The 23,633-nt window shown below is 32.8% G+C and overlaps 1 protein-coding gene and 1 non-coding gene across 2 annotated transcripts; both read left to right on the top strand.

The window, feature by feature from the left end:
- The first annotated feature begins 462 nt into the window (after positions 1 to 462).
- LOC145017434 (ethanolamine-phosphate cytidylyltransferase-like) lies at positions 463 to 3,614 on the top strand. The gene is made up of 9 exons (XM_078975466.1): positions 463 to 906; positions 1,384 to 1,619; positions 1,715 to 1,899; positions 1,978 to 2,049; positions 2,185 to 2,252; positions 2,695 to 2,815; positions 2,890 to 2,955; positions 3,037 to 3,159; positions 3,247 to 3,614. Exons 1-9 carry the CDS (start codon positions 593 to 595, stop codon positions 3,316 to 3,318), a joined length of 1,257 nt encoding a protein of 418 aa, XP_078831592.1. The 5' UTR covers positions 463 to 592; the 3' UTR covers positions 3,319 to 3,614.
- Positions 3,615 to 9,484: 5,870 nt separating this feature from the next.
- On the top strand, positions 9,485 to 9,591 carry LOC145019085 (small nucleolar RNA R71). The gene has a single exon (XR_013667405.1). It is a non-coding gene; the product is annotated as a small nucleolar RNA R71 (small nucleolar RNA).
- Positions 9,592 to 23,633: the final 14,042 nt, after the last annotated feature.

Below are 23,633 nucleotides of genomic sequence, written 5' to 3'. Positions count from 1 at the left end.
AGCGTCTTCACTACCAACATCCTTAAACCCTTGAAATCACCCCAAGGAATTCACTTTGTGTTACCACCCAACCCATCCTTGAAATCACGCAATAAACAATGAGTTTAACAAAAAAACAAAAAGGGAATTCCTAAAAAAAACATAAAAGCAAAGGCCAAAAAGAAAAAAGAAAAAGAAAAAAAAAATGACATGTAGTCGACATATATTCAAATACTAGATTGATCGGCAATAGCCGACATAAAACTATCAATTTTGTTATAAATACTCTTAAAGAAAATTAAATTATGCAATTAAAACGAAAATGACAAACGATGCAAATACGACCATACTTATTACTTCTATACATCAGAAACCCTAATTTTATAAAAATAAGTTAAAATCAAAATACTTCTTTTTGCCTTTTTGGGACATTAAAGAAAAAACTTGATAGATCAAAAGACATTTTGGGCATATCCAGAGGGGAGAGAATATAAAGAGGAAAAAGGAATAAAGAAAAGCCAAACCACATTTTAGAGAATAAAGGGCCAAAAACGAACACATAATAGAGAGAGAGAGAGAGAGATTCTTGAATAATCGTGTCGAATCAGAAAAGATGGGTTCGGATACAGGTCTAGAGAACTCGAAGCGGTTTCTAGCGACATGGTTGATCGGAGGTTTGGTGGCAGGGCTATCGGTTATGGGGTTATGCGCTGCTTGGCCGGAGCTCTCCCCTCTGAGTATTATCGGGAGGAAGAAGAAGAGGCCCATTCGTGTATACATGGATGGCTGCTTTGATATGATGCATTATGGCCACTGCAACGCACTCCGCCAAGCACGTGCTCTCGGAGATCAATTGATTGTTGGCGTTGTCAGCGATGCTGAAATCATTGCAAACAAAGGCCCTCCGGTTACCCCTCTTCATGAAAGGTTCTCTTCATTTTCAATCAAAATTCCTGCTTTTCCCTTTACCAAATTACCTTTTCTGTGAAAATGTTCTGTGTTGGTCTCATGGTGAATTGGTAGCCTTTTCCCTTACGAGGGTTCCTCTTAGATCCCATTCGGCGCAATGCTGTTCTCTTGTTTACTTTGAAGATTGATGCAGACGCTGATTCTTTCAAAATTAAACTACATGCATTGTTTCTAGTGTGTATATAGTTGATGCATTTGCTTAAATTATTGTACGTTTTTAGCTGTTCTGTCTCTTTTCCTGGAAATCTTTCATGGATAATGATTTATAGTGCTTGTCCAATGATGTATTTTCATTTATATATAAATTAGAGTGGAAATTAGTAGTAAATCTAAAAGGGAACACAACATACGATAAATGAAGAGCCTTTATGTGAGCTTAGGATTAGCAGTGAATGAAACATGATATAGTTTCTAAAGCTTGTGTTCTTATCTTAGGATGATTATGGTGAGTGCTGTGAAATGGGTAGATGAAGTCATTCCAGATGCACCATATGCCATAACTGAAGAATTCATGAGGAAGCTTTTTGATGAATACAACATAGATTACATCATTCATGGAGATGATCCATGCATTCTCCCTGATGGAACTGACGCATATGCCCTTGCAAAGAAAGCAGGTCGATATAAACAAATCAAACGAACAGAAGGAGTCTCAAGCACAGACATTGTTGGTATGCATATATATATCATACTATACAACTCAACAGATTAAGTCATTTCCCCATTAAGTCAAAAAACTTATCTTACATAATATTTGGTTAAATAGGGAGGATGCTTCTATGTGTAAGAGAGAGGACAAGTGGTGATAGCCCTAGTCATGCTTCCTTGCAGAGACAGTTTAGCCATGGCCATGGACAGAAGAAATTTGATGATGCTGGCTCAGGGAGTGGGACCCGTGTCTCTCATTTTCTTCCTACATCTCGCAGGATTGTTCAATTTTCTAATGAAAAGGTAATAATAATAATAATAATAAGTATTTTCTTGTTTTTTTCAAGTTGCAATAATATTTGGATTGTTGTATTTCTTTAGGCTGCTGGACCTGATGCTCGTATAGTTTATATAGATGGTGCTTTTGATTTGTTTCATGCTGGACATGTGGAGGTAGTCTGATTCTCATAATAAATCCACTTCATAACTTCATAGAAACTGATTTAAGTTTAATCTTTTTCACATTTACATGTCATAATTGTATGTTTCCTTGTTTAAATTTGTATGTTTTGTAATTTGTATTCACAGATTTTAAGACTTGCTCGTGGGCTTGGAGATTTTTTACTTGTTGGGATTCACACAGATCAAACTGTGAGGTAGAAAGAGTCTTATAAATACTCTGTTGTTGCAGCCACTAAAATTTAGGCAAATGCCTAAAATGCCCCTGAACCAATAAGAAATAAGATTGTCTATGTTTTTCTGATTTCTATAATGCTTCCTCTTTTAGTTACATCCATAAGAATAAGCATGACCTTATTTGACTTGTCCTTCATAGAGTTGATATATTTGAGGCTAATGTGATCATTGATCCTATATCCAATAGTAAATTGAGTAATGTTCTTAAAGTTATTAACCACTACCTTATTGTCAACCAAGGGCAACTTTTTGTCTTCCACTATCTAGAATTTGGGTACCCTTCCACTACCCTCCAAATTGAATTGGAATTGAATTCCATTCCAATCTCTTGTGTTTGGTTGGAAATGGTTATGGAATCGAATTCCTTTGATTGATGGATTTGAAGAAATTATTGTTTTTCAGTGTGAATAGAGGAGCACATAGGCCAATCATGAATCTCCATGAAAGAAGCTTAAGTGTTCTTGCTTGTCGTTATGTTGATGAGGTCATCATTGGTGCTCCATGGGAGGTCTCAAAGGATATGGTAAAAACTAATTTCTAATTTTTTATTTTTTTTACAAATTGCTGAATTATTCATTTTCATGATGATGTATGTAGATTACAACCTTTAATATCTCATTAGTTGTCCATGGGACAGTGGCAGAAGATGATGATTTTGAAAAGGTATCTTATCATCCAAAAAGTTTTTATTTTTAATTTTTGATTTTGTTTTTATTATGTTTTGTTGATATTGTGTGATGACAGGATAATCGTAATCCATATAATGTTCCAAAAAGTATGGACATATTTAAAGTGTTGGAAAGTCCTTTGGATATCACAACTAGCACAATCATTAAAAGGATCGTATCAAATCATGAAGCTTATCAGGTTCCATTTCTTCACTTCATTTTATTACACCAAGGGCATTTACGTCATTTGCACACTAACTGTATTTTTATTTTTGTTTGGGTTTAGAAACGTAATGATAGGAAGGGGGAAAGTGAGAGAAGGTATTATGAAAGCAAAGGATATGTTTCGGGTGATTGATGGATTTGTATGTAGAGACGCTGATGTGTCATGTGTGTGATAGATATTCCACATAATCTTAAAATGCACATGGAATCAGATTTTAGATCTTGCCATTTGTCAATACGATTTTGTTTTGTTGGTGTTGGTGTTGGGAGATGGGAGATGGGGAGTTGACTTCATATGATGTTTGTAGGAGGGTTAATTAATGGTAGATTGTTTTGTTTTATGGGGATAAATTATATGTTACTTCATGCCCAAACTTTGTATACTCTTTTGTAATAATGCTCTAACTAGATAAACCTGTTTCTTCATTATTTTATAATTCTATTTCTTTCATGTTATATCATTATCACATTGCTTGTAAAATGTACATGAACTTGATTATCACATGTGATGTGATGATTATAATAGTACTGAACGCTTAATAGTAACATATATATATATATATATATATATATATATATATATATATATATATATATATATATACACACACTCTGGTCACCGTAATGCGAATGACCAACTGTAGTTGGTAGTTGGTCATTCTAATATTTATGATTAATGAAAATTTATATCTATATATACATGGACTTGTTGGTACATAGAATATGACTAAGAGTTGTTTGATAATTGTTGATTAAGGTGCTGTTTGTTTTTTTGGAAAAAACCTCTTCAAACCTCTTACTGCTGCGCGGCGCAGCACACGCGCAACACTTTTCATCTCGCAGCTGTTTGTTTTTTAGAAGTCTTCTGAGTTAAAAACCTCTGCGCGTGTTCTGTTTGGCGCAGCACTTATACTGTTTCTTCCAACCTCTTCTTCTTTTTTTATTGAAATTTTGATTATATGTTATTAAAATTTTATTTCACATTTTTTTTCCCTTTTTTTTTTCGTTTATTCTTATTGAATTTATTTTTCATTTTTTTTATATTCAATAATGATAATTTTTTGAAGAAATATCATTATTTTTTTACTGAAAACATCTTTATTTTTTGTTGAAATATCATTCTTTTTTACTGAAATATCATAAATTTTTACCGAAATGTTATACATTATTAAATTTTACGTATTAAAAAAGCTATTTTCGGTTTATAAAATTAGTTTATTTTAATTTTTTAATATCTGCAGCAGTATGCAGATATTAAAAAAACAAACACGCTTCTTATTATAGTCTGCAGCCGTTTGGTCCACCTCTTCTACTGCAGAGGGTTGCAGAGGTGGTCCGCAGACTTCATGAATTTTTGCTTCAGAAAATCAAACAACACCTAAGTTAGACACAATATTTTATATGACCAATAAGAGGCATATCATATGCCAAGGATTGAATCAAACACTACTAATTGTATTATCAAACAATATTAATCTGATTGAGTTGGACCCAACCTACTATCAGACCGGTAATAGGCATATCAAACAAAGATGATCTTAGACATTATCCTTATAGAAAATAACGAGATGTACGAGGATCTGGTTCGTACAAAGAAAAGTGAAAAAAAGAATATGAGGGTAGCGCAGTTAGTGTTTCAGTAAGCATACAACAAAAAGATATGAGGAAAAGGATTTTAGTCCCTGAAAAGGAAATCACAAACAGGTTCAAGTTTTCGTGTTTTTTTTTTTCCGGTGGAAGACATACATATAATCAAGACACAAATGGAAAAAGGAAGCAATAGTTCGGGTCAATCGGGTCGTGCAAATTTTTATTGAGAAGTTATTGTGTGTCCAGTTAAGCGATATAGAAGTAAACCAGGGGGGTTGGATCTTGATTTTATATTTACGGAGATAAGTGTTATGTTTTAGAGGTGTTTGACATGACCTTTGGTAGTCATATGATCTCCATTGATAATGACATCTTATTTTGGAATTAGGTAAGGAAGAGCAGTCTTGAGCTACCATGTATACCGATGTGTTCCGACAGGCCATGTACATATCGATGTGGGATCTATGCTTAAGTCCCGGAGATGGGTTTTCTTAATCCCTAGGGGCAACAACATCTAGCCAAGGACGTGGTGCATCTGCTATATGGTTTGAGTTTCAAATCTAATGGTGGACGTTTTATTTCACTAATTCATGTAAAGGGTAGATGGACTCTAGTTATTGTAGATGTTTGCCTGCAGGTTATGCTCTTCGAAAGACAATAAATAGAAGAAGAAAAATGATGGTATAGTGAATGGTATAATGTATAAGAATGCTCTATGTTGCTTCAAACTAATATACACATCCATCTTCTTACTTTATGTAGAAACGAATGGTGAGCTGACAAGAAACAAGTAATGTAACATCCCAATTTCCAGGTATGAGATTTATTCCATTTGTGCATGATTTTTCCTTTGGAACACGATGTGATGAAGCCTCACCATGACGTGTTGAGGAACTTTTGGGCCGCGTGTTTTTATGGACCAACACGGCGTGTTGGTGGGTAAACACGGCGTGTTGGCTATTGGTTGAGAAAACCCTAATTTTTAGGGTTTTGCACCTTATATAATCTCCTTAAGTTCTAAGGCCTGGTCTTTTATCAACCTCCAACTCCCCATATCGACCCTTGAGAACCCTAATCATCTTTCCCTCTCATTTGTGGGCTAGTGTGGTGTTTTTTGGAGCTAAAGAAGAAAGAAGTGGAAAGAAGGAAGCAAGGATCCAACAAGCAAGCCCTGATCTTTTAGTTTGGCACTCTTTTGGACCTTGTAAGTGTCCAAGATCTGATTTTTATTCCTCTATGTTGGTAGATCTTGAGTTTTGTACCTTTTACTTGTTGTTCTTGAGTGAGTGAATGGTTGGATCTCATAAAGTTAGCAACTTTATGAATCTCCAGGTTTAAGTGACTATGTAGAGTCTTAGATATAACCTATGGTAGAGTTTTGATGCCATGCATGGAGAGTAGGTCATAAATCCCCATTTTGACCTATTTTGGGTTCAAGACATGCATTGGACATGCATGTGTATAAAGCACTGACCTTTGGGATGGTTTTGGTACTAGAATCTCTTATGGAAAGTATGAGTTCCATACTTTAAGGATTTAGTGCTTATTGGTTAAGCCCTTGAATCTTCAAGCCTTGTGGATGGGTTTTTGGACCCTTGGAGTAGTCCCAACGGATAAAGTTGGAAACTTTATCCTTCTTGATAGCATTTGGGTCTAGATCTAATCCCTTGAGTCCCTAGAGTTGAAGGAAACAACTGAATGTATACCGCTGGAACTCGCGCAAACACAGCGTGTTGGCTGGGGTTTTCCCGACCGTATGAATGCTAACGAAACACAACGTGTTTACTAGTAAACCAAAAGTATAGTGATATGTGTAGTGATCTGTTAGATTTTGTATCATGGTATATATGATGATGCTATGATTAGTAATTTGTTAGATTTATGACTGTTTATACATGCTAGCTAGTGTTTGATATGATGTATGTTGACATGTGATGGCGATTGGGGTGAGGTGGACCTGCTTGGTGCTGAAGGCCAACAAAATTAGGGCGTCTCGGTTAGACTGAAGGCCAATGGGGCGTACCAGTAAGGCCGAAGGCCCGGAGAATGTTCCAGATAGGCTGAAGGCTCGGTGTGGCGTACCCGTCATGTTTAAGGTTCTATAGGCGTACCAGATAGACTGCAACCCGGTGGGGCATTCCAGTCAGACCGAAGGCTCTGTATGCATGTTGTTTATGATTATTATTCTGGTTTTGTATTGAGTTGGTATTTTGGTGAAATTCACTAAGCTTTGGGCTTATAGTTTTTCTTATGTTTCAGGTACCTCTGATGATTGCAGGAAGACAAAGGCGTAATCGTACACTTCCTCATGTTTTCTTTATGATCTTTGGGAAAAATCAGATAATAAACATGTTTTGAAAACTATTATGTAAACAATGCTGATTTGTAGTGTTGTCTTAAAAGTTAAAATTTTTCATGAATTTTATGGGTGTTACATTTTGGGAATCGGGGGCTCTATGTTGGGTGTAGCCTTTTGTACGCTGAGTGTAGCTCTATCCTGAGCGTAAAATTTTGTATGCTATGTGTAGCCCTACGCTGGGTAGACTTCTATATGCTAAGCGTAGCTCTATACTAGGCGTAGATTTGTATGCTATGTTGAGCGTAAGTCAACTGAGGATTAACCATTGACTTTTTGATTAGTTTGACTTTTGGTCAACCATGTTGGGACTTAGTACTGGAAGGAAAAAAATGGTCTTTTGCCCAAGGAGGTTTAATTGTCATCCTTGAACTTCCGTGCATTAGTTATTACCTTAATTGTTAATTAGGGTTTTATTGTGTATATTTTTAGCAAGAGGAAACTTTATAACGTCGGCTCGAGTGGGTGGTTTATCTTATCTTTAAGTTGAGGTACGTCTTCTCACTATACTGTGTAGGATGATAACTATCTTTATGACTCTTGCATTTACATGTTGGGCTAGGCCATTTGTATGTATGTTTGGATGAGACTATTTGTATGTATGTTGGGTTGGGCCTATTTGTATGTATGTTGAGTTTGACCCATTTTTATGTTGGATTGGGCCTATTAGTATGGTATGTGGTATTTTCGGGAACTCACTAAGTTTTGTTCTTATGGTTTTGTGGTTTACTGTTTTAACATTTTCAGGTACTTTCAGTTCTAAATGGAAGGGCCCAGCATGACTGCACAACATCCCCTGATGGCTTTTTCTGCATTGATTATTATTTTTTACTCTGATTGGTTTTGGAATAAATGTTTGTATGGATTTAATGATTTAAAAATGAAAATTTATTAGCATTTTTGGACCGTTACTGATGGATTCCATAGAGTTGGCAACTTTATGGATCCTTGAGATCCTTTTGAGGTTTAGTGTTCCAAATCTGAGATTTGGTTAGGTTTTGGATCAGGCATGTAATTTTTTACCTCATTTCCACCATTGTTGTGACTTATCTTGGGGAAAGGAATGCATTGGACATGCATGAATATAAAGAAACGATTTTTATGACTCTTTGGGTATAAGGAAGCCTTTTGGAGGAGATGGGTGTGTGGTTTAATGGATTAAGGGCTTAATCCATTAAGTTGTCTAGGATCACCTCCCATGACATGACGATATGCTAGTTACATCATGATGATTGAGGTTCTCACGACTATTTTGTTCAGATGTTCCCACGAATTGGCCAAGAGTCCTCCACGTCGTGGTGAGGGTTGGCCGTTGACTTTTTGACCAGTTTGACTTTGGGTCAAACTTGAAGAAATTAAGTTATTGATTAAGGTCCACCTTGGTTTGGTGCTAGCCGGTTCGCGGGAGCGATCAGTGCAGGAGTACGTATGTTGTTGTGTTTTATTGGGTCTTCGATTCATGTGAGTTTCCTAACTATACTATGTATTATAGTGGCTATCCTTGTATGTTAATATATATAGGAGTAGTGGTATGCTAGTTAGAGTACTAGTAACTTGGTGATCGTCTAGTGGAGTGCCCTAGGGGTTATATGTAGTCATGTAGGATAGCATGAGAACTCTTGATCTAGGCTTTCTTATATATTCCTTGTTTGATTGTGGCTCTACAGTGGGATCTTCTATTCAAATGTCTATCTCACATCTGGTTACATATAGCCTCGAAAGTTGCCCAATTTCTTGCTCAATATTTCGGATCGATGCTTGCTGATTTCGGAGTACAACATCAGAATCATCATGCCTCTTCTCAGATGCGGCAGAAAATCGAGCGATCATTGCTTCAAAGTTAGTTTTTCGTGTATCCTTTTGATAAAAACCACACATCTTTTGTTTATACTTTTCGTCCTTTACTTTCTTGTATTCTTCATACGGAAACCATTCCTTCTTGGGCTTTCTCCGATCATCGTCGAATCAATCTCCACTTGAATAACATGCTTGAGCTTTTCAGTTTCCATTTTCATTAAGATCACAATCCTTGGTGAAATGTGGTCCATTACAATTGTCACACTCCACTCTTATGGCATGAATGGATTTATCCATTTTAGTCATCCTTCGGTCCATGCTCTCTAATTTCACCATAACCACAACTAATTCCTCCGATCCACTATTTCCCTCCTTGAATCCTCTCGTCTTATTATCTTGGGGATCGTGATACTCACTCGAGTGTTTAGAAAACTCTTCAATCAATTATTTTATTGTTGCAGGAGATTTCTTTGTGAGTGGTCCTTGAGAGTCAAGGAGTTGTCTAGTTGTAATATTCACACCATCGTAGAAAACCGCGACTTCTTGTTGAACATTTAGATCGTTTTGAGGGAAATTCCTCAACAAACCATTGTATCGCTCCCATGCCTCATACAATGATTCTCCCGCTTGCTGCTCGAAATTTGCAATAGCTTTCTTCAATTTAGAAACCTTCAATGGTGGGAAAAATTGTTGGATGAATTCTTCGCGTATTCATGCACATGTTGTGATCGATCTCGGGGGAAGATCCTTCAACCAATCTTTTGCTGCTCCTTTAAAGGTGACCGTAAGCATTCTCAACAAAACCGACAAACAATATTTTTACAACACTACCAACGGACGATATTATTATTATTATTATTATTATTATTATTATTATTATTATTATTATTATTATTATTATTATTATCATATTGTTATTATTTTAATTATTTATATTATTACTATTATTGTTATTGTTATTATTATTATCATGTTTATTTATGAATACTAATATTTAAGATAAATAGTAATAATAATAATAAGGTTTAAATTGTTTGGTAAATAATTATATGTAATAAAAAGTATTAATAAAAATAATTTAATTATTTTTATACTATATAATACTATTACAAAAAGTTGATTATTGCCTACAAAAAAATTTCGTTGGTATTTTATTATTTTCTTATTAAACATAAGTAATAATAAAAATACTAGTACTATAATAATTATATGAATTAAACTATTTGGTAAATATTTAAGTTATTTTAATTATAAAAGTAAAGAATTAATTAATAACTAATACTAATAATAATAATTGAACTATTTTTATAGTAATAAAAAAATTGATTTATTTTTTAAAAAAATATTTCTGTATGTGATTACTGACTGATAGCAAAAAAAAAACATAAGTCTAAATCCAATCTGTCTGTAATCATAGACGGAATTTCATTTTGTTGCTATTGTGTCCGTATTCCGTCATTTTTCTTAGGTATTTACCCAGTTTTCTAGTAGTGTTTGTATGAACATACATACACATATTCAAGAGCTCAAGTGATACATAGATACATACTACAAAAAGCCTAAAAGACCTGATTTTAAGCTTAATATAACCCGGTTTTCAATCGGGTTCCTTATAAGCGAGTCCTAAGTTGAAATCCTGATATAACCTGGTTGTAGAACCGGATCATATTTCCATAATAAAGACCGATTTCATCACAAAAAACCGGGGGTTTTCTTCTAACTCATCACCGTTTTTTTTTTCATCATAAAGGTCGATTTTCATTTAAGCAACCGGGTTCTATTATGTAGCTAGATTTTTTTGAAACGGATATCGCAAACCTTATATAACCCAGATTCATTGCAACCGGCTCATTTAACTGCATTTTTTATATTTCTTTTATTTAATCTATAGACCTATTACCAAATACAATATGATATTCTATTTTTTTGCATTCAATAAGAAGCTCTGTAGGTATAAATGAAAAATACTGTAAATTTGCATAGACTAAATAATCATCCATAGTAGATTGATAGAAGCAACATCAAAGAAAAAACATGTCTGAGAATAAAGATCCATCATTTTGGTAATTTTCTACTACATAAAACTTTCATAAAAAACTAAAGAAAGAACATCTATGATCCATTTGTAGAGAGATTGTCCAAGACATCAAAATCAACTCTATATTCTGAAAAACAAACACAACAATAATGAGATTTTCTATAACAACATTCGATCATTAAACCAAAAGTAGAATGTTGTGAAATTAATAACTAACCATATATGTTTTTTAAAGGACCATGTCATTTATATAATGATTCAAAAATTCCCTGACCCACATAGCTACGATCGAAACCAACATCTTTTTCTCATGAGTGTCATCATTCCAAAGAATATCAGACTTTTGAGAAATAAAAATTAAACTATTAATTAACAAAACAGAAAGTTATTGCAAATTTACACTTGAACCAATGAAAAGATATTTAAAAGTACTTACTTTATTTGAAAATCCATATTGTTTGGTCAAGACAAAGTCACACATCCATCTCATTAAGTAATGTCCACTCTCTAAAACACCTAGTTCTTGGTTACACCGAAAATGTAATAGAAAGAAAACATTAATCAGACAAATAAAAGATCAATTTGTTTGGATGTAAGTGATATAAACTACCTCAGTGAGAATCCATCCAATTGAAGTTGATATGTCTTTTTCATATCTCGTGAAATCCCTAAAAAGATAAAAATCAATAGTATGGTGTTCAAATTTATTACAAACTAATAATTTTAAGACTATACTAATAAATTTCTTACATGTACACATGCTTTTTGAGCAAGCAGTAAGTGCCGAGCTTTTCTACAGGCTTCTTAAGAGAATCCAAAACGTACACAAAACGATTGCAGTGATAGATCATCACCAAGAGAACCCAATGCTTACTAGTAATTATTAAGAATGTTAGTATAAATGAACAAATAAGACAAATAAATAATAATAAAGATATCAATTTATGGTACTTTTGCAAATATGGTGCAATGAGAAACAATTTTCCATGATAAAGACGCATCGCATCAACAAGATAACTGACAACACCCTTAGGATGTTTTTGGCAAGCTTCCCCTAGTATCTTATATGGGTTTAGGAAAACACATTTGTTCACACATGTTCGAACCATTGAATGTAAATTCCTACAAAAAAGTGAGTTACATCAACTAAAATCTTTGAACCTACCTAATCATTATGGCAACACATAATAGTTTTTGAGGTACTTACATCTGCCAAGTTGTTATAATGGAAATATCTGTTTGTTTTCTCAACAAGCGAAAATAATCTTCACATGTAACCGAAAAATGATATGGCCTAACTTGAAAAATCCAAGAATCAGCTTTGATGTTAACCACTGAGTTGGTCTTCAAATGATCACGAAGAAACTCAATCGGTCTTGCTTTGTTGGTTGTTTGGCTAGGCATGTTCTTCGTACCACCCCTTGCAGTTGTTAGTATCAAACTTGTGGTAGTATTTTGTTGCTTTGTTCGTTGTTCCTATATTGATAAACCATTTGATTCATCTCACACAATTATACTTGATTTGTATACGATAGCTAAAAAGGTAAAGAAAAATGAAGATGTACATGGATGAGAACAATTGTAATCCGTGGCCAATTATACTAGATATCATCATAAATAATTTTATAATTATCTTTTGAGCTTAAAGTTTTAATTTTGTTTCATGATCTGTAAAAAAACATTAAATAATGTATCTTGATATATAGTCATATGTTAAAAACAATGTTTTTGAAAGTTAGATCAGACCTCTACAATTCGCATCCCATAGCAATAGAACCCAATTGTAGCTATAAAACCAGGTCATATAACTCTATAGAGAAATAAACCCGGTTGTAGCATTGGAGTCGGCTTGTACAATTCATACTTTAAACCGTGTTGTATTACTCTTCCTTTCATAAAACCTGTTTTCTACATAATATAACCCCGTTTTTTTTTAAATACGGGGTCCTATGTGGCGGGTTATATGTAGCTTTTTGTAGTAGTGATACATATAAAGATATTATAGATACATACACAAATCAACTAATAACATATGCATACATCCACCTAACATATTTAGGTGATGAGTATTATTAATTATGGGCGACCTAATTAAACGAAATCACTTCTTTATGTTTTCATCCAAAAATTCATGGTCTCATTAATTTGCAACAAATTAACGATAGATAAGTTTGTCATGATATCCATTCGTCCCACACCCTTTCGGTATTGTAGAGCACAACTCCACAACAATAATATCTTGTTTGCTCAAATGTATTCTTCTAAAAATAGTCTATTATGCCCCTTATCGACAACAATTTTTCCCCTAAATTCCTTCCATAAATTAGTTAATGAATTCTAAACTTATGTTCTGGACTTTTGGAGAACAACACATTCAAAATAAAGATAACGACAACACATTCAGGAGATATATATTTTGCAACTTGTCTCTGCATTATCAAATTTAATACGTTTCCTTTTTCAAATCAAGATAACTTTTTAGTCATGATCACTCATCACCCATATGGAAATCGACATGAAGAAGAAGAAGAAGAATGAGTAGAATGAACTGAAATTACGGTTGTGCCCATTTGTATTCATGGAGGTTGACACGACCCCTTTCTAATTAAAATAAGTAGAATGAGCATTGATCAACCACTTTCAGCTGACTTTCCTTTTCTTCCTTATATTTTATGTTTATTAATTATTATACAGTTTTTGGTGGGAATAGCACTCATACACAATTTACTTATCCAAAGTTTTATCTTTTAGGTACGTCCAATGTTAGGTACCAAAATCTCGTTTTCAAGAAGATAATTTTATCTCAATACATAAAATATATTCTCAGATTATTTTTTCAGTTTATTATAAAGATATAATCATATAACTTGATTTAATTTTCTTCTCATATGGTTACATTATAACAATTCTTGCGTGTTATTTACTGCTATCCTATCCATGTATACGGTATCCTTTAATTTATTTATAAATTTTTGATGTACTCTATAATAAATATTATTAAAGAATATTTTAAAATTTTGAGGAATAATGAAACAGTCTTCCTAAAACGTACAAGAGATAGAATACAAAGTATAAATTAGATTTTTTTACCCAAATATTGATTCAAAACGTTTAAATAATGGTTTCTGAAAATTCGATTAATAGCATTCAGACGGATTGAAACGATTCTCTCTGAATTTGAGGTTGAAAATGGAGCGACATTCTTTTCACCCTTTTGCTTTTAGTGGACATTATGTCCTCTCTTTCTCTTATTTCTTCTTATTTTATTCTTGTGAATATATCCTTTCTTTTTTTTTTTCTTTAATTTTCATTATCATAACATAAAGATTTCTATAAAATACAAAACCATATCGAATGATTTGAATATATGGAACTATAACAATTTCAAAATCTATTGCTAAATTACAAGAATCGATTTGACGTAACTTATGATTTTGAAGTATCAAAGTAGAAAAGGAGTGTGTGTGTGTGAGAATATATATTAATATATATCATATGTTTCAAGGGGTAGGGATGGTATAAATTATAATTAAGAGCAATTGTTGGTAAGTTAATGATGTGGGCGTTGGGAAAAAGGACGAATGAAAATGGAGAATGGGAATGCATAGTGGATATCAACTTCATGAACGGAATCATGTTACATCTACAAACAGCCTGTGGGTAAATTATAGGAGAAGATAATTCACAATGATGTTAGAAATATGGTTTAGTGGCACTTGGAAATCTAAGAATCGTGATAATCACTTTCAAATCGAAGTATTTGGGTGGTACTCCCAAATCCTCAATTGGATAAGACTCAGATAAAATCAAAGAGAAAGAAAGAGAGAATGAGATGGTGTAATTTTCGTGAGTACCAGAAAACTGACTAAAATTGGTTATATACATTCATTGTCTGAAAAACTGTCAAAACTGTCATATAACAGTTTTCTCAACAGTCAAAATTGTTATAAATCCGGGTTTGGTATAAAGATTAATGCAAAGTCAAAACCGGGTCAAATATTCAAAATTTGGATTTTCGATCCCAGCCAGGGGCTGCCGCCCCTTGGACCCCGCCAGGGGCTGCCGCCCCTTGGACCCCGCTCCAGGGGCGCTGCCCCCGGACCCCCGTTCGTTCAGGGGTTTCGACCTTAAATGACAGTGTACTTTGATACTTGATCAAAATTAAACAAGTGTGTACTCCACACCTTCCTTACTTGTTTAATATTTATCAAGATCATTTTTAGTTAACAAAGTAATCCCATTACACTTAAATAACATTGATGATAACAAATCACCAACAAATGAGATGTCAAGAAAATAACATTTCAAAGTTTCTTATTGTTTATCCTTCAAATTTGTTGTAAAAAAAGTAATGTTCTCAAAATATTGTTGATAAAACTATTTCTATTATAACTTTATAAGCTTTGTAATTGTGAGAATAAGCTTATATATGTTGAAAAGTGAATACTAAAATTTTAATTTAATTAAATGAGATACAATATGGGTAAGATAGATGTGGAATTATTGTATACGTACTCTTTAATTGACAGTTTTTTGAAAAAAAAAAAAACAATTGAGACATGACATATGATCATGTCTAATACTAAATAATACATCCAGTAAATAAAATATACAAATAAATTATATTTCCATATGAATTAATAAATGAAATGAATAATGTTTTTTCAAGGTTGCTTAATACCAAAAATCTACTTTTTGATCGGTGATTCGTTGGCCACTAAATGCCGAGATCTCACCTTATTCTCAAACTTCGTGGCTTGGTTGATTGGAGCTTCTTTAGGCTCATCCTGCATACTTATTGTGGAGGTCCCAAGTCCCACGTCCACCAAAGAATAGTTCTTTCTTAAGCGTCAAACTTGTGATTTTAAGGACTTTGCATTCGTAAAAACAAAACAAAACAAGACAAAAACACTTAAAATAGATATACGAAATAAGTGACTCAAATAGACGATCATCATAAGCCCTATCTTCCTCATCTTCCAATTCTATTAATCAAAAGGCTATCATGGACCAAGATCCTAAGGGATCAAACTTTTATATCGATGTATCGTACTCTCTCACTCAACCAGGTTGTCATAAGAAATAACTGCAAAATCTTTGTGAAGTGTTATAAAGAGCAAAGAGAAGTGTTATAAAGAGTAAAGACTTGCTACAACTAAACATACCATCTTCCTTGCCCTCATAAGAACTTAGGGGCGGACGCAGGATTTCATAGTAGAGGTTGCACGGAAAGATTAGGAGTTGCACAATAGTAGAAAAAATAAAAATTTTAAAAATTTTCGAAAATTTTTCCACTGTAACCGAAAAATTTAGGGGTTGCCGGTGCCACCCCGGAACCCCCCTAAATCCGCCCCTGTTAAAGAACCCAAGGTGACCTTTGGATGTTTTTGTATTTGACAAACCAAAAATTAGTTCATCAACTATCTTATATGCCAACTTTTTAGAAAACTACTCTTACTAGTGTCGTAACAAGTTTGTGGAGCTTTTTTTAAAAAAAAATTGACTACACTCTTCATTATATATATATATATATATATATATATATATATATATATATATATATATATATATATATATATATATATATATATATATTTTGTTAAGACGTTTAGGTATCCTAGTTAAATTACAAGCATTTATTGATTGAAATTTAATAGATCTCTTTGGTTCACGGATTTCAAAGGAATTTAGATGACATTGTGTGTGTATCACAACTTTGTGTGACATAGAGATGATTCACAAAGCTGTGTAAGATTTTTCAAACATTAGGGGGTTAAAAGAAAGTAGATAAATGAAAATTTGATAAAGAACTAGCCAAATTTCTTTGCATTATTTCCTATAATGTTAAGAATTGGGTCATGGTATGCAATTTCCATCATTTAAGAGAGACAATTAATAAATTTTTATACCCAAGTTTATAGTGTTGTAATAATATTGCATCTATATTTGCTTAAGAATCCCAAACATGTTCATGAGAACTCTACTGATAAAAAATGGAACGGGTTCAATGTATATGTAATATTAAGAAAATTATCAGTTAATGCACAATTGGTTTAACATATAATATTTGACCATTTCGTTTATTATGTCATGTAGAACTGTTGGAGTTTTAGATGAAACATGTATACTATTTCGTTTATTATGTCATGTAAAACTGTTGGAGTTTTAGATGGAATATGTATAAAATGGTTATTACAAATTGAAGACAAGCCTAAATACTAAACAAATAAAATGACATTACCACAAATGTTTTAGGCTCTAATCTAGCCATTTTCAAATGACCATACCTTCCTTGTTAAAATTCCATTATGTTTGAACTTTTTCCTTAATCTTAGTTCTCAAGGGGTCACAAATTGAACTAGTTCTTAATCTTCTATTTAGGCCTTCTCTGCATTATTTTCATTATAATGCACACAATGAGCCTCTTGTTTACTATTTTCATTATAGTGTATATATTAAGTTTCTTGTGCACTAAATCTACCAAATAACACATAAAGGGTCTCTTGTGCATTATTTCCATTAAAATGAACACAATGGATCTCTTATGTAATATTTCCATCAAAATGCATACAAAGGGATTTTTGTGCTATTTCCATCAAAGTGCACACAGTGGTTCTTTTGTGTATTATTTCCATGAAAGTGCACAACATAGGTCTTTTATGCACTATTTCCATGAAAGTGCACAAAATAGGTATTAAAAATGCATTTAATTAAACAAATAGAGTTTTAAATTCATAATGATTCATAAAATGTTTTATTAAGTGAATTTCAATATTTTTTAACATAAGGAACAAAATAACCTCCGGTCGCAATTATTGTTTCTATAACATCTTCATTATATTTTTGGGATATTAAATGCTAACATCGCCATTATAAGTACATAATTTTTTTTGTTTTTAAAATAGAGCTTGGATTCAAGAAAGTTTTGGTGAATTGAAGCTAGATTTGTAAAAAAATCCACATCAAAACTCTCTAGATTTGAATTAGGGGTGGAATAGTCCCCAGTTACCGGTTGAAAGATACCGATTAAAGTTACCGATTGAAAGATACTGATGATGATTACCGGTTGAAAGATACCGATGATGATTATCGGTTGAAAGATACCGACGATATTGTATGGTATGTGGTATTATGGGGGAACTCACTAAGCTTTGTGCTTACGGTTTCAGTTTTGGTTTCAGGTACCTCTTCGTCTAAGGGGAAGGAGCCGACGGCATAGCATCGCATCACACACACACACACATGATTCCATATCGGACACTCTGGGATTGTACTCTGATTTTCATTACTTTTGATGTCATGGTTTGGGACACAACATTATGATTTTGTAATGTGTTGCTTTATTGACAATGTTATGGTAAAATGTTTTATAAATTATTAATTGAAAAACGAAATTTTCGGGCTTGAAATTTGGGATGGTACAGTTTGGAAAGAGTGAGAGAGAGGGAGCCGCAAGGGTCCGTCGAGTGTTTTGTGTGTGTGTGAACTCTGATTCCCTCAAGTTTTCCGATGAGATCCTCCATGGTTTCCGATGACATTAGCTAATGGCGTGAACAGAGAGATAGAGGGATGTGCAACCGAAGTCGACAGAGGGGATTGACAAGCCATCGTGGATGGTCTCCGAGCAGTATCAGGAAACGATAGGATGAGTTTTCAAACGATGCCCAAAGTTATGTGCTTCTTTGTTCCAGCTTTGCTTACGATGTCATCGGAGTGTATGTGAGATCATCAGTGTTGCATTGATATTGACCAGGACTTTGACCTGGAAGGTTGACTTTGACTAGGACTTTGACCTTGGACCAGGGTGGACTTGGTTGTCTTTCGGGGGTCAGTTAGACTCAGTGTTGCATTGATATTGGTAGTTCGGGGAGCAAGGGGAGCAGGAGTTTCGTGAGTTGTCGGGCAGCAACTAGTGAGATCATCAGCAAGTTCAGCCAGTGCAGGTGAGCTTCCCTTTGTGTGAATGGGTCTAAGGCCACAATGTCGGCCCATGTAGTTATGAGTAAAAGACCCGGGGTTAGCCCTAGGCACAGTATGCTAGTATTATTTTCAGGACGAGGTCCAATAATAGCGGGCAGGTGCCCAAGGAATTGTTAATATGATAGTTTATACTTGTTGTCTGTGTGCTACATGTATGTGCCTGGTAGGGAGGTGAGTGTGGGCGAGGTCCCGTATCTCACCAGTAGCAGAGTGTGGATGGGGTTCCATATCTCATTAGTAGCAGAATAGGGCGAGGCCCGAACTAGAACAGGAGTGAGAGTGGGCTAGGCCCGTACCTCACTACCATTAGGAGCGTGGACGGGGTCCCATGACTCATCAGTAGCAGGACATGGGTGAGGCCCAGGATAGGCGAGGCCTTAGGACAGAACCAGTTGTATGTGTTAGTTATGAAATGTTTATGTGTTATTATTTGTTGGCGGGCGAGGCCCTGTGACAGGCGGTGCCTAAATAAAACAGATCTGTATCCGAGCGGGGCTCGAAGCCAGGCGGGGCCGTTGTAGCGGGCGAGGCCCAAGATAGTGGGCGTGGCCCAGTATGTGTAATATGTGGTTATGCATGGTATGTGGTAGGGTGGGGAACTCACTAAGCTTCGTGCTTACGGTTTTCAGTTTTGGTTTCAGGTACTTCCGGTAGCAGAGGGAAGAGCTCGGGGTGATCGCATGGCACACACCATAGATTGGACAGCCTGGGAATGTTTACTCTGATAATGAACATGTGTTTTGAAAACTTATACTCATAATATGTTTTGGAATGATGACTTTACTTTAAGTAATGATTTATTAAAAGAAATTTTTGGTCTTAAATTTTGGGTCGTTACAACAATCCTCAAATATCGATTCATGATTCCAATATTCCCAACCGACGAAATATGTCCGGTGTGCCGCAAGGCATGTTTGGACTCTTTTGGAGATCATACAATTCATTGCAAAGATCTCCTGGGATTCAAATATAGGCACGATATGGTTAGGGATGTTTTGGTCGATATGTTTAAGCGTACTGGGGTTTCCGTCAAGAAAGAGGCTCACGTGAATTTCCTGACTGACCCAACAGAGAGAACGTCAACCCTTAGACCAACTGATGTTTTGATTTTTGGATGGGTTGGTGGGAAACATGCATGTGTTGGACCTTACAGGGTATCCCCTATCGTAGGCTTGAGAGTGGGGGGTTTCATGACGGGACATGCTTCATTAAAAGCTGCCACATGTAAGGTCGCCAAACATGAGAAATCATGCATGGAAAATCAACATGTATTCATACAATTTGCTTTTGATATGTTTGGTTTTCTTGTGCCAGATACAATTTGCTTTTGATATGTTTGGTTTTCTTGTGCCAGATGCAATGGAGCTTCTTAGTAGAGTACAACGTATCATGCATAACAATATTATATCCCCTAGATCTATAGATGTAGTCTTCAAGAGAATTGGTTTTACCATACAAAAAGATTTAGCAACGCAACTTGTTGCCAGTTTGCCTTTCTATTCGTTGTACGATGATAACTAAGATGTATTCTTAGATTTACAATGTTTATAATGTAAATTGATTTCTTGCAATTAACATTTTTAATTAAAGAAAAATACCTACAAATAAAAGTAAGTGATTTGAAATAAATTATATTTTTATATTTTGTCATATTTTAGTATTATATATATATATATATATATATATATATATATATATATATATATATATATATTAGAAGTGCAGTTTGAATTTCTAAGTTGATAACTCATTTAATACATGGGTCTCTAACATAGTGTGTGTGTGTGTGTATATATATATATATATATATATATATTACAAATGTAGTTTGATTTTCTAAGTTGTTAACTCGTGTATTACATGAGTCTCTAACCTAGTGTGTGTGTGTGTGCGCGCTTTTATATATATATATATATATATATATATATATATATATATATATATATATATAAGATCATATAAGGACTATTTTTTGGGTGAGGGCACCTTAAAAAAATTTAAAACCATAAAATTGAATTTTTTTTGAATCATTAAAATTGAATCTTGGATCATTTTTATGATCAACGATTCACTTTTTATTATCTATGATTCAATTTTAATGATCCAAAAAATTAATTAATTTTTTTTCTCCAATATATATAGTACTATATTGGATTTTATGATTTATAGTTTTTTTGTTAATTTTTTAAAAGTATCATTACCGAAAAAAGAGTTATGACTGGAACCGAACTATCATAATGAAAAATAAGTAATTTGTTTCCAGCTAAGACATGTGTTTTCGTGCGCCTGAAGCCTAGTAACACGGGAAATGGATCAACTTAGATAAAGATTAGAGCAGACGGTATGGGCATTATGGCGTGCTCATTGTGCTGAGGTGACACCCTCAATGGCGTCGTGACGAGGGAGAACACCGCCCCCCCCCCCCCCCCTTCTTGTTGCATCTTGTTGTGGTGCTTCTTGTTATCTCCATGACAATAAGAAATGAGCTATTCTATTGGCTGCCAAATTATCTCTTTTTATCTCTCTCCTCTTAACATGGTGTTATAACACCATGAACACCACTCCCTCTTCTTGTTGCTTTTTGTTATAACACCACCACAACGGACCCATACCTAATGATCTTAGAAAGCTTAGAACATGCTTTATCTTTTGTGTATGTAGAAGTATGGTTATGCTCGTACAAGTACAACTTGTTAGTCTCAGAGCATGAATTTTTTTTTGTTATAACTTATTAATATTAAATATTTTTATTGGTCATTTAATAACATTGGTGAGTATAGATTATTTGTTTTATCCATTGATTATTTAATAGGAGTATCTATTTTGTGTAAGACCCGTATATTATACAGGTAGATTAAATATTAAAATTGAATTAATAAGTATTTTTTAAAACAAAAATTTGAAATAAAGAATAAATAAACATATTAATTACAATTTACTATCATACTTATTACATTTAATATTATATATATATATATATATATATATATATATATATATATATATATAAAAGTAAAAGTATTATGTGGTTTTTTAATTTTAATAATTTTAAAAAAAACCCTATAAATTGACATGTATATATTATTTATTTAAATATATAAAAAATGATAAGTATCAAAATTGATGAGAGATTGACACATTTTAAAATTATTTTCATTTATTAGGAATGATTGAGTGACCGATATACATTTATATTTTGTAGATTTAAACACTTATCCTTAAGCAGATTTTATGTTACCTTTAATTATATATACTTTTTTAAATGTTTAACATTTATGTACTAATTATTAATTTTTATTAAATATTAATGAAATTTTATTTATATAATGTAAAAATGTAATGATTTTATAATATTTTAAAGTTTTTTTTTTTATAACTATGAAGTATTTTTTCGTGTTAATTTCCTGAACGTCGTATTGAAATATATATATTTTTTTCACAGTGTATTTTTGTATTTTTTTTTTTAATTATTTAAAATATGATGTTTGTTTAAAAAATGACTAATTAAATGTGAGAATTTTCTATAACATTTTAAATAGATAGGGATAAATTATTTAAATTAAAAAAGCTATTAGAAGATGATAATCATTAAAAATTCATTTAATTAAAAGTTAATATTAATGGAAATGATGAGATGACAATAATTTTGAATCATGATATATCTTTATTATGTTTTTTTGGGGAGATATAGTATGAAAAAAAAAAAAAAAAAAAAAAAAAAAAAAAAAAAAAAAAAACCTGATATACAGATTGAGGATTAGAGTTGTTGGCTATTGGAAATTTTAAAATGCCGATATATACTATGTTGGTAGTTATTCGAGAATCATTGATGATAGTATACAATGATGTATATTCTAGTACTTTGGTTATAGAATTAGAAATTGAATTATGTATTTATCATATGGTGGGAGTAGATCTATTCTATTATTGGGACTTTCGTATTATTATTGTTATTATTTTGAATCATATATTTTATTAAATTTTAGTCATACGGGGATTCTGGAGTGTGAAGACGGAAGCGTATTACATATTAAAACTTGTTTATCTCTTTGGTCAAATGTACTTTCCTTAATCTAAGGAAATGTATGGATGAGGTTTCTTTAGTTAATTAATCACTTATTGAGACTTGAAATTGGTTAATGATTTTTAATATCTAATAAAATAAGTTATAATTTTAAGTATTTTACGTTTTTCTTAAGATTAAATAAACAGTTTCATATCTATGGTAACACAGCATATTATATATATATATATATATATATATATATATATATATATATATATATATATATATATATATATATATATATATATATATATATATATATATATATACACACACATAAGGTTAGGTTCATATGATACGACCTAATTTTGTGAGTCTGTGAGACGCAATCCTAGTCTCTCATTTAGTAGATAAAAACATTTTTAATATACAAAATAATTGAAAATTTTTGTAAAAAAAATTTCAAATATTATTTTCAGAATTTATATTTTCCAAAAAAAAAATAAAAAAATACCAAAAAAAAAAATAATTTTTCTATATATTCTAGTAGAATATTAGAATATTTTATATATCTGACAAATCTAGTAGAATATTATAACATTCTAAAAATCACATTAGAATATTTACAATGTAATATTCTATTAAATATTTCATATATTTTCTAAAAAAAACGTTAATATT

Source organism: Lactuca saligna, chromosome 9, assembly GCF_052625555.1.
Source record: "Lactuca saligna cultivar CGN05327 chromosome 9, ASM5262555v1, whole genome shotgun sequence".
In the NCBI taxonomy this organism is placed as follows: domain Eukaryota; kingdom Viridiplantae; phylum Streptophyta; class Magnoliopsida; order Asterales; family Asteraceae; genus Lactuca; species Lactuca saligna.
The sequence above is the reverse complement of the archived record's forward strand: the minus strand, read 5'-3'. Positions and strand labels throughout refer to the sequence as shown.

Coding starts and splice junctions, on each gene's coding strand:
- LOC145017434 (XM_078975466.1), top strand. CDS start 593: ATGGGTTCGGATACAGGTCTAGAGAACTCGAAGCGGTTTCTAGCGACA. Junction 1,900..1,977: donor TTCAATTTTCTAATGAAAAG/GTAATAATAATA, acceptor GTATTTCTTTAG/GCTGCTGGACCTGATGCTCG. Junction 3,160..3,246: donor CAAATCATGAAGCTTATCAG/GTTCCATTTCTT, acceptor GTTTGGGTTTAG/AAACGTAATGATAGGAAGGG.